The sequence below is a fragment of the Sceloporus undulatus genome, chromosome 2 (genome assembly GCF_019175285.1).
Source record: "Sceloporus undulatus isolate JIND9_A2432 ecotype Alabama chromosome 2, SceUnd_v1.1, whole genome shotgun sequence".
In the NCBI taxonomy this organism is placed as follows: Eukaryota; Metazoa; Chordata; class Lepidosauria; order Squamata; family Phrynosomatidae; genus Sceloporus; species Sceloporus undulatus.
The window spans coordinates 234,344,129-234,356,800 of record NC_056523.1 but is presented as its reverse complement, the minus strand read 5'-3'; the positions used below and the strand labels follow the sequence as shown (position 1 = coordinate 234,356,800).

General features: G+C 38.2%; 1 protein-coding gene across 1 annotated transcript in view; it reads left to right on the top strand.

Annotated features, from left to right (window-relative positions):
• Positions 1-8,531, top strand: part of CCDC171 (coiled-coil domain containing 171) — a 191,982-nt gene extending 183,451 nt beyond the window's left edge. The window contains 1 exon segment of the mRNA XM_042453977.1: positions 4,993-8,531. Coding sequence (XP_042309911.1) covers positions 4,993-5,190 — 198 coding nt within the window. The 3' untranslated portion in view covers positions 5,191-8,531.
• The last annotated feature ends 4,141 nt before the right edge of the window (positions 8,532-12,672 follow it).

Here is a 12,672-nt window from a genome sequence, read left to right as displayed (position 1 = left end):
AAAATAGCTGCCTCTAAAACCCAATAAGAGAAAGTTCTGGGAACATACTCTTCTTAGAAGGAGGTTTGCATGCATTTAGGATCAGCTTTATTTGGCCCCCAAAATGAGGATTGGCATTAACAGGAATGGTATACTGGAGCTGTGTGATGATGCAAACCAAAAAGGTAGAAGGAGAAAGGAAAATGACATTGTCAGCATTAATGTTTAGAACTATTATTTGTTTGCAGTGAAAATAGCTGCCTCTAAAACCCAATAAGAGAAAGTTCTGGGAACATACTCTTCTTAGAAGGAGGTTTGCATGCATTTAGGATCAGCTTTATTTGGCCCCCAAAATGAGGATTGGCATTAACAGGAATGGTATACTGGAGCTGTGTGATGATGCAAACCAAAAAGGTAGAAGGAGAAAGGAAAATGACATTGTCAGCATTAATGTTTAGAACTATTATTTGTTTGCAGTGAACACAAGGAGTGTACTACTTTGTCAAAGAATACCTGAGATGCTGCACAGTTGGCTTTTAGTAACAGTATCATGTTGCATAACGAAAGCTAGCATGTTGTAATGGCTTGAGTATTGGACTAGGAATCTGGGAGACCATGTTCAAATCCCTGCTTAGCCATGGAAACACAGTGGGTGACCTTAGGCAAGTCACACTGTCTCAGCCTTAGTGGAAGGCAATGGCAAACCTCCGCTGAACAAATCTTGCGAAGAAAATCTTAGGATAGTGCAACCATAAGTCAGAGTTGGCTTGGAGGAACATACAGTAATAACGACATGTTGCATAAACATTACGAGGATATATGCAACATGCATGGCCATAAGTGTGCTCCATGGGATGGTCTCTACAGATGGTAGCAAGAGCCTGACACAAACAGTATTACATATCCGGGTTTGGGTGTGTGTATGTGTATCCACAAACTGCAAAAACATTTAGCAGCCCTACCTGGTCAACTATTAAGAAGGTTGAAAGCATGCTTTCAAAAAGAAAAATGGCCAGGATGGTTGTTGTTGTTGCAGAACAGCCTGTTGGTGTTCTTCTGCAGACATCCTGCTTTACGCATCTCAAAATTTTAATTTGCACTTGGGTATTCAGACATGGCTTACATCAGGTAGCACCACCAGCACAGGGATTTCCAAGGTGATGGAGAGTGGGGCAGTGGGTAAAGAAGTCCCTCCTCCAACAGTGGAGCATTTTTCAGTAATGACTCACAGGAAGCCTTGGAGTTGTGTGTCCTGTCACAATTGCTAGTTGGAAAGTGGCTTGCTGCTGGGAGGGGAGGGGAGATGTATGTCTACTCACCCCCTTGCTCCTCAGCACCTTCGATGGCCTTATGCTAGTGGTGCTGCCAAGCTTCTAAGGTGGGTTTGGGGAGTTACTCTTGGTTGTTGCACTGGTGCAGTAACCATAAACCTGAATTAAAAATGTATGATTTCATAAGTCCAGCTTACAGCATTGTAAATACTCAACAAGATGCCATCCTGTATTTCTGAATAGGTGACTTTTCAGAAAACCACTCAACAATGTGTATACTGGAGATGGGGAATGCCTTGGACTGTTTGAAATTGTTGGGCTGCAACTGCTATCAGCTGTAGTCAGGTTTACCACTGGAGACAAAGGGAGTTGGAGTCTTGGTTTCACCAATCCCCCCACTTCTTAATACTGCCTGAAGCAAATTCCTCTTCCTGCTGAATGACAGGGAGGGCTCCCAGGTTACAATACCCATTCAATCCTGAAGCTCTCTGGAGTGTATGGGAAAAGGAAAGAAGGAAAACATTATCCTCTCAACTCTCTGCTACTGCTGTCCTCACATATATGTAAGATGGGGAGGCTGCTTTGAGGTAGTAGCCAGGTTGGTGGTAGTGGGTGGTAGAAAGCCTTTTTCCTGGCCAGATATTGTCCCAAGACAATGCAGGGTGCAAGGGCTTGAGGTAGTTCTGAAAAGCTTGCCTCTTCTTCTCAAACATTCTTTTAAGAACATCCAATGTTATTTAAGAACTGCAGATGCCAGGTTAGTGAAGCATCCCTAGTCTTTTTTGGTGCTACGAGCAGTTTATCAATAAATACAGTTGCTTTGGTGAACATTTATATATGGCCCTGTACAGACAGGCCAAAATAAAGCTACTTCAGGTCATTTTGGAGGTATGCTGTTTAAATGCTGCATGCATCCGAAGAGTCCAGAAGCCGCTCCAAAGCCACGCTCCAGTCCTAAGGACTAGAGTGTGGCTTTGGTGTGGCTTCTGGACTCATAGGACGCGTGCATCATTTAAACAGCATACCTCCAAAATGACCCGAAGCAGCTTTATTTTGGCCTGTCTGTACAGGCCCTATGTTTCAGAGATAGAACTCTTTCTGAAATAATTGTCCCAACTCATTCACTATTATTGCCATTTTAGTTGGTGTTCCTGCATATCATCTGAAGTATGCCAGTTTGATAGTGTGCCAAATAGGGATGCAGCAGTGGCAGCCAGAGCAATGAATCTGCTCTATGGTTTAGTGTTCAAACTTCAAAAGAGCTGCCCATGGTGCTGGGGGGGGGGGATACTTTCAGCACCCTGAATAGCTCACTTTAAAGTTCAGGCTAAAAGGAAGAATGGATTTACAATGCACTGACATTCCGCTGGCATGGAATGCATCAAGACTGAATAAATAATCCAATGCGCACAGACATGCATTTAGAGTCACAAACCATGTTCTTTTGCTTTATTCCAGTTAAAACTATACTTGTGAGGATGTTGCTTTCATTTGCTTTCAACAGAAAGCAACAAAACAGTTCAGGATCAAAACAGTTCAAATTAATAGCAGCAAACCATTTCCTACTTTAGTGAAGGTTGCTGTGGCCATCTGATTTCCATTCCCTTTGTTGGATGTTATTCCATCTTCTCCTTCCTATGAGGTACAGCTTGGGCCGAAGTACTGAAACAGACCTGATCCTGCCCCCCCTTCCCACCACCTCCGCCAAACTCTGAAGCCTTTTCCTGTAACAGTCTATTGACTAGCTGCCAATCATTAAGTTTCATACTTTTTCGTGCAACTCTCCAAGGAAACCTGATTTTTCACACACCCCCAGCTTGAAGTTCTGCAGTTGTTTTCTCTTTTTATGAAGTGGCTGCATTTTGATGAAAAGGAAATGTCGAACAAGATTGTTGTCTTTTAACCGGAATGATAAGCATTTTAATTTGGACCGGGGGGGGGGGGGGGACTGCTAACAAACATTGTAAGATGATTTCTTTTTTGCACACCACTGTTATAGTGACTATAATTTTTTTTTTTAAGGAAGGAGTTTCTCTTCAAGATGACCATTTGTTTTTGGCTTTTGTTTTTGTAGCACAATTTAAAATGCAGCAAACATTAAAATGCTACTTTTTGCATTATTTCTCTGGTATCATATGCAAATACTTGGATGATTTAAACTTTCACAGATGAGCAAAACACTTAAAATCAATGTGATTATTAAAGAATAAAAAAATGCTTGGGTTACAAGACATCAGGTGCAACAGGGCTAAAGAAAATCCAATAGTGCTGAAGATTACAAGTTCATGTTCTACTCTCTAACTCATTCTCACAATCCAAAACCTTTGTAGAGTTGAAAGTATGACTACTTTTTAAATATCTCTTTGGGGTAACCATTTGAACTTGCTACCATATTGGTGGTTCTTAAAGGTCCATCTTTTCAGCCAGCTACAAGACAGCTTGTATTGCATCAGGAAATCAAAGAGCCAAGATCAAAGAAAATCGCTGAACTAGGTGTTAGATGCAGCCATTGATTTTTTTTCCTCCCCAGTAGCAGTAATGGGAATGGGGAGGGGGAAGCGGGAAGCGGGAAGCTCTCAAAAAGCCTGAAGCACACAGTAGCAGAATTCCAAATAATCCCTTAGAGCAATTTTTACTCTGTTACTGAATCCTACATTTGGTACACTTAAGATAAGTTCACTCAGTACACACCATGGCATTTGGATGCCGGTGCTTAAAGTAGCCCTGCTGTGTGTGTGTGGAGTGAATTAGATTTTAAATAAAGTTGTTCTGATAGCTTTTCTGGTAGTGGCAGTGTTAAGTTGTATGGGAAGAAAATACATTTTAAATCTATAGAATTATAGTATGTGTTGTTCAAGAGTCTTAGTATTAATTTTGGAATAACCTGTTGTTTTTCTCCGGGTGCATCTACAGAGTAGAAATAACACAGTCTGACACCACTTTAACTGCCATGGCTCAATTCTACAGAATCCTGGGATTTGTAGTTTTGCAAGGCACCAGCACTTCGGCAGAGAAAACAAAAGGCCTTATAAAACTACAAATCTCAGGATTCCACAGGATGGACTTGCGGCACTTAAAGTGGTGTCAAACTGCATTATTTCTACAATGTAAATGCACCGTAGGTATTGTTAAGGAGGAGTTATATTCCCAAATTATGTCTCTTAGTGTATGTAAACTATATCTTCTGCAGTAGTCTGTGGTTCTTATGGAAAGGTAGTTACTGTTCTTGCTGAATATCGTCCATTAAACATATGATACCACCTATTCAAAACTGAGAAATAGCTCAAGATTAGGGAGAGGTAGAATTTCTCTCCTCCTGCTCCTTTATTATTTATTAGGTTCCATTATTTATTACTGTTATATGCATGTGCTTTTAAATACTATTTGTAGGGTTTACTTTAACCTGTAGGAAATCATGTAAGATATGATTGTAGCCTTTTGTATGAGAAGCTTTTGCCACCGGGTTCAAATGTAAGACTAGAAAGCATGTTAATAAAAAGTGTCATATTTACACAAATCTGTTTTCAGAAATTGTTAATGGATATAGTCAATCAACAAACATGGCACACTGAAATGCTGCTGAATTTAATTGGACTTAGAGCCAATGAACTTTGTTGAGATGCTATAAAGTACAAGCCTATTAGACATTCTAGAAATTATTTCTGCTGCTTTTATTAATTGACTGAAGCCTAATGTGCATATACTTTGTCCCCCTCATCCCCTTTCTGTATATTTTCTCTAGGAGTCACGGAACACTTCAAGTATCCCTGCAGCTTCAAGATCATTACTCCAAATGAATCAGAGTTACATTTCAGATTTTTTGCCGCTGAAGGCCGAGTCGGATTATGATGCAGCTTTTGCCTTGGTACACAATAGAACCCAATCTCAACCTTCTTCGTGTTGTTCCTCAGCCATTAACATCCCCACCCCCATCAAATGAGCAATGCAAAATGAATGCTGGGTTTGATTTTTTTTTTTTGTAAGCAATCTAAAAAGAATGAATTAAAATCCTATTTTATGAGGATGTTTCAGTTCCGTCTCTCTGCCTTTCTGTGGCTTCTTTAATTGTGCATTATTCTCTGTCGGGATCAGGAGGGGGAGTTCTATTCATACATGCCTACACTTCCCCCTCCCAGCGTAGCGAAACAGTCCATTAAAAGAAAAGTTTTATTTATCCTAGTAGCTCATTTTTATGTAATATATTTTTAAATGTTAAAGAATGACACATTTTGGGTAATTTTCCTCAGACTTTAAAAAAAAAATCAATAAGCCATTTTAGTCTCTATCTATCAAAGTTGTTTCATACTTGTCTATTTTAAAACAGGGCTGCAATACTTTAATAGGATTGAGAGAGCTATTTGAAATGTATGCCAATGATTCCTGTCATTTCATGGCAGCCCTGCCATGGTTCACTGAGCCCCCTCTTCTCTCTTGTCAGCTCAACTGAAGACAAGCATTTAGTTGCAAACTTTAAGCAGGATGTGCAAAACAGAAATGATGTGACTGCTTCTCCTCCTGCACAATAATGTCACTCCTGGTCAATGTGAGAAGGTCAGGTTGCTCCTTGTAAAGCTACATGATACCACTTGCCCATTGGAACAAGTTAAGTTAAGTGTGGAATCTGGTCCCTGCAGGCCCTGAAAACTCTTCCTTTTATCAAGTCTGTGTTTGATAAGGAAGTAGAAACAATTGTGCAGGGAGGATTTTTAGATGATATGTTTATGTACTTTTATAAGGGCAGTTCCCAAACCAGTGTTGCAGGTAATAAATTTAGTTTGAGCCTGCAAGACTTTAAAGTAATGGCTGTTTTGACCTTCAAAATAGGCTCCTTTTGTTGTTGTTGTTGTTGTTGTTGTTGGTAGGACCCAAGAGTGACGCCCATCTTTGATGCTGACAGAATTTAAAGCAAGGCCATTGCCCTGCATTTTCTGCCTTGTAGCACACAAAAGTAAAATTGTATGTCAGGCTGAGATGTCGGGGAGCTGACAAGATGCCCCAGTGACATTTCAGCTGGAAAGAGCAAGTGTCTTGCAACCAAGTGGTCAAATATCAAATAATAGGTCAAGCAGGAAGGAGCTGAGTTCTAACCACAAAGAGGTTTCTGGTAACTTACTTGACAAGCTTTTGGGCGCTTTGTGGCTTGACAAAGTGATGTTCTGTTGGGTATCGCTAGACAGACTGTTCTTTATCGCCTTCAGAAGATCAGACATTGACATTGATTAAACTCTTTAACCCTTAAAGGTTAAATCCTGGCTGTACGGTCATTGTGAGTAAAGAACAAAAGAAAATTTGTAATATATACCATTTGTTATGGTATTAATCACCCCAGCTCCCCAGTGCCATTAACATTTGATGTGTGATGTAGTTTTTGACAGGGATATTGAATGCAAAATCTATACGTTAGATTGCTTCTCATTATGGATCAGGGATACATTAGAAAAATAACATTGTGCTTTATGGAATTCGTAATTCCTTGAGCTTTGATAAAAGTGGCATTTGATTCCATGGGTCTTGACTACTCATACTTCTCTTTGTCGCTTTGCCCTAGAAGATAAAATTTGCATATGTAATATACCTACCACTATAAAATCATGCAAATCTCTAAGAAATGTATTCCAAAGCCACTCTTTAGGACTTTGAAAAATTTCAAGTACCTTTTATTCCTAGTTTACAAAAGTGGTTGCACATGTGCAATTGCAACTGTATTCATGTTAAAATGAATAAGTAGTAAAGGAGGGGAAAAAACCCAACCCTAAAAGTGGAGTCTCTTTTCATAGCATGTTTTCTCTAGACTACTTGAGGCAAAGATACTGTGTAAGGGGATTTTGTTTCTATTTCCTATTGCTGGTACTTAATGCCAAAAAACTTGGGGGGGGGGGGAATAGTGTACATTAATTTCAAACATGTATCAGTTCTTGCATGCACATATATGGCTTGTTTTATTGTGTGTTTTAAAAAATAGTATAAGCTATAAGGCAAACGTCTGGATCCATTAACATCAATGGTTAGATTTTATCATGTGGCTAAAATTTTACTTGTGCATGTAGTTTGCATATACCAAAAACATCCCATGAGAACATTGGTGATGGTGGTCAATTGTAAGATGTACCTGTCACCATTACAGAATTTATTGCCTAAACAGAAGTGGTACATTACAATGATTTTAGCATTTTTGCCTTTGGGGAAACAGAGTGATTCCGGTTTTATACTGCACTACTCCGAAAGAACCACAAGTAGAGCTGTTAATGATGTGTTGGAATCACTCTTTGTCAAGGAGATGATGAGTTTCAGTATTTTAGGGGGGGAAAGAGATAGTTTATACATCATTGTAATTACAGCTGCTGGTCTCTGGAAGGATCAGATAGAAACTGAAGGCTGTGGAGGACCCATTTGCTATGCTCTGCAAACCAGTTAAAAACTACACCATGCAGAAGGTACTAGAGCAGCAACCATGGATCATTATATTACTGTATTTGCCAAGGAAACAAGATTCTCAGGGTAGAGCTCATCTGGTGGTCCTACTGCATGGTTTTCACAGCAATGTGGTTTTTTTAAACCAAAATATGGAGGAGAGTACAGTATGTAGTTTGGGAGTCTAGTCTTCCTTGCTGACACTGGATAGTCATGTGAAATACATCTGCTTTCTGTGAATTCATGTATACCACTTCACTCCCCCCCAATGGTGTGATCATGCACATTTGAATCATGTTTTACTAATTTTATTGTATTTTGATTTTCTTGGTGGCAGGATTTACTAGTTGGAGAACCCCAGGCTTAATTATTGGTGTAAGAGAGCTCTAACTTAGTGATATGATAAGTCAGTGTGTCATCACTCTCTCTCCATTACAGTGCATATGAGGGTATTTTAAAGATTAATACGTATGTAGTTGGCCACAGTAGATTTTCAGAGTTTTCTAATTATGTGATTAGTAATCTTAATCCAAATTGAATTTGTGAACTCATTGCTAAGAATTGATTCACCCACAAATATGCATCTGGGGCACAGTGGATAGTAACCCTTGAAAATATGTGTATAATCTGGAGGGCACAATATTAGATAAGCCAATAGTGGGTATTTTAAATGCTTTTTAAAGTCTTTTGACTGTATGGAATTTTAATAGATTTGTCTATTTTATTGTTGTTTTTATAAAAAAAAAGTTTGTAATATTTATAATCAGACTTTGTTTTAAATTTTTGTAAGCTTCTTTGAGTCCTTGCTGGGATAACGGCAGGGTAATAAACTAAATAACAAGCAAACAAATGTTAAAGATGAGGCATTTAGGATTGGGATGTTACTTTCTTGGGGGGGGGGGGAAGAGATATGTTGCTTAGCCGATATTCGAGTCAGTGAATCAAAAATGATTGAAAATTTGTTGAAAAATCAAGCACATGCAACAGTTTTAAATTGTCACTCTTTAGAAATTAGTACAGTGGTCCCTTTGCATCTGCTGGGTTCCAAGACCCCCTCTGGATACCAAAATCCATTGTATATAAGTCCCATTATATACAATGGGGTAGTAAAAATGGTGTCCCTTATATAGAATGGCAAAATTGAGGTTTGCTTTTTGGAATTATTTTTAAAAAATATCTTTAAGCCATGGATGGTTGAATCCGTGGATGTGAAATCCATGGTCAGGGGAAGCATGACTGTACTGTCTATTCGTGTACTTAAATGTTTAGTACACATTTTTATTATATCTTTAGTGTCAATGTATATACTTAGAGTAGCTAATACAGAACAATAACAACTATAATAAAATAGAGAATACTTAATAAAGCAAAACAAAACAAACTAAGCCTCCAGCAGGCGCAGTTCAAACAGACAGTGAAATGAACACTGCTTTCTGTTAAAACAACATTAGTTCTTTAAAGCCAAGGAAGAGAGAATTGTTTTTGCCTGGTGCTTATTTTTTATTTACTTGATTTGTATCCCAGCTTTTCTCCCTGAACTGCTCCAGGTACTAACAATAAAATCAAATAAGCCACTAACACATCAAATGCATTAATATAAACATATGTTCTTTTTTTGTGTAACTTTTGTCTATAATAATAATAAAAAACAAACAAACAAATGCATTAATATAAACATAAGACAACTCTAAAGGCAATTAAAACATTTCAGGTTTTTGAGAAATAAATTTAAACTGGCCCCAACCAGTTAAAATTCCTTCTCGAATGCCCCCAAATCCATTGCCAAAGAGCTGAGGAGGGCATTCCGAAGGCAAGTAGACATCATTGAGGAGGTGTTCTTTCAGGTCACCATCCACAACAATCAGATCATAGGGACACCTGAGGAAAAACTACATCTGACTAAATCATGTTAACAGTGGACCAATGCAAGAGCCCTTTCACACTACATAGTTATAGCACTATGATTCCACTATACCTACCATGGCAACACCCAATGGAATCCTGTGGTTTGATGAGGCACTAGAGCTCTGTAGCTCAGAATTCTAAAGACCCCTCCATCAACTGCAAATCCCAAACTTCCATAGGATGTTGCCATGGCAGTTAAAGAGGAATCATAGTGCTATAATTGTTTAGTGTGAAGGGTCCCCTGGACAACATGACACAGAAGTGTTTGCCTTGTAATCCACAGACTTTAAGACTAGCACTTTTAACTGAAGTCGAAACTTACTGGGATCCAATGAAGTCATTTCGATACAGACAAGATATGATCTCTTTGCTCAGTCTTTTAGCAGTCAAACTGCAAATTTTTGAAACTAGCTGAAGTTTCTCAACTGTCTTCAGTGGCCGCTCCATATGAAGTGCATTGCAATAAGCCAACCAAGGCATGGATAGCTAAAAGAAGATTATTTCTGTTCAGTTGCAGGTGGTGTATTTTAAGCTTCTATTTACCATATATATTTAGAAATGTTCTTGTAAAGATTGATTATATGTAGACTACAGGTGATTGCTTTACAAGTATGTAAGGAAAAATACTAAAAAGCAAAGAGAAAAGAAATCACAGATTGTAAGTACACAGGTAAAACAAGATGCCAGAGAATTAATAAGTCACTTGTGTCTCCAGTAAATCAGCAGACTTTTCCTATTTCTTAGTTCAGGCATGAATTTGACATTATTAGACTGCATGACAACTAATGTTTAAAAAGTATAACCTAAATACATAATTTGATTAAAAAAATATTAAAAATAAGAGAAAAAATGGACTCAAAATGGTATTTATTAGGGATGATTCCGATTGAGAATTTAGAAAATAAATTAGGAAAACTTCTATTTCACATGATTATTGCAGTCCGGGTAAGCTATGCTTCAAAATGGAAAAGTAATAAAGATTTAAACTATGAAGAACAGCTAATGAAACTTTTGGACGACGTGGAAATGGACAAACTTACATATTTAATCAAAGGGAAAGGCTGAGATAAATGTAAAAAAGATTGGAATCCTTAGGCAAATTTTTTACAATCTGAAAGAGAAATCAATTTTGGTTTGGAATAAGATAAGGTATAGATTGAATTTAAACTTACTTGGGTAAGATTTCTATAAAAGAAGCACTATGAATACCATTAGCAGAATATGCAAGCGTTTTTTTAATTTCCCTTTTCTTTGTGGATTAGACAATATATAGTAAATATTTATGAAGATAATGGTTGCTGATGAAAGCTACAAGAAGGTTTTTTTTTTGATGGGGACGTGTAGGAATAGACTTAAAACATCAGAAATTGAGTCTGTATGATGCTCAGGGACTTTTTTTTTTTTGTCTGTTCGTTATTCGTCAGTGTATGTATTTTATGTGTTTTTGTTTAGGTTAAGTTAAGTTGTCGTTTGTTGAACGTTCTTGTATATGTATGTTTTTTAAACTAATAAAATTATATTTTAAAAAATAAAAATCAATAAAAAGGATAATCTGTCCTGGATCCAAAGTTCGTGTGATACACCACCATCTGGAAGAGGGAGTGGCAATTTAGCTTCCTCCTCTACGGGGCTGTCCAGACCGGTCTGAAAGGCCACCTGGGGGCAAAGTCAGGATGCAGCATCTAGACAATGCATGCCCGACTCCGACCCTCCAGGGTACCCTGACATTGCATGCTGCTCCAAGCGGCACGTAGCGTCACAGTGCATCTCCAGCGCTGCATCCCGATGATGCAGTGCCAAAGGGCTGCCATAGAGCTGTGCCACCATGGCTGTGGCACCTTTTCGTGGGCACAAAAAGGAGCTGAAGTCCACGCAAACGGAGGGGCAACTGTATACAGTTAGCCTAGAAGTAACTTCCATTGATAATGTGCCTTATCTGTAAGTAGATAAGCATACAGTCATGCAGTTAAAGTAGTGGAAGGGTTTGTGGGCCAAGTTAATTTTTCATGTTTGATTGCTTAGCTGAGACTCAATGTGGGTGTGGTTTCTACATTAATAAAGAAATTCAGAGAATTGCATAGCAGATATAGACATTTGGATCAATAGAGGAACAAGTACCTGTAGATTTTGTGAACATGCCTTAGGATATGCCTGTAGCTTTTCATCTTGTTTTTTCTTACAGAAAAAAACTTCTCTCTCTTTTTGTCCGCTTCAGCCAAGAAGCAATTTACATTTGATTAAGACAAATCATGGAAATCCTTAGATGATTTGACAATGAGTGAGGAGAGTTGCAAAAGCACCACATTTATTTTAATCATGGATACAAAATCAGGAGGCAGGTGAAAATACTACATCTAATTTCCTGGGAGCTAGCCCTGTTGAATACAGTGGAACCTACTTTTGAGTAAACATGCATATGATGGCTCTGCTAATAACTGTTTTAGTTATATTTTAAAGTCTTTTTTGTGGAATTGGGTGGAAGTCAAATATAAAAGGTTATGGCACCATATAATCAATTGAACTGGTAGCTTTCCCTGCCAAGGAATGTGAGATTTTGGTCCCCAATGTCCAATTCAAGTGACAAGTTGAAGTAATTATTATTCAAAGCACTTGATAAACTTACATCCAAATGTGTTCATAGTGGCAATAGTTCTTCTATAGTTGTGTTTTCACATGGCTGGGGATTATGACACCAAACTCAAATCTGGATCAAAAGAGAAGCATAAGAAGTACAGACTTAAACTTGTACAGTTTGTTGTGTTTGTGAGCTCTTGATGATCTAAAATATTTGAAGATTAAAGCATCGTAACATCAGGTTAGAGTTGCTCAAGTCTCAAATTTCTAATTGAGATTTAACATTACGGAGACCATTGTAAACCTGCTCATGTAATAAATTTATTTATTACACATTTAGACTGTCCAGTAACCGAAATGGCAGCCTTAGTTTGGCTGTCTGTTTGGGTTGGACTACATTTCCCCTTCCACACTGAAGTTATCCATGATGATACGTGTGGTCATGTGAATTAGCCTTTCATATAATCAAGATAACAATCCAATGAAGTTAACAAGAACTGAGATGCTTAAAACTAAATCACCAAGGGGAGGG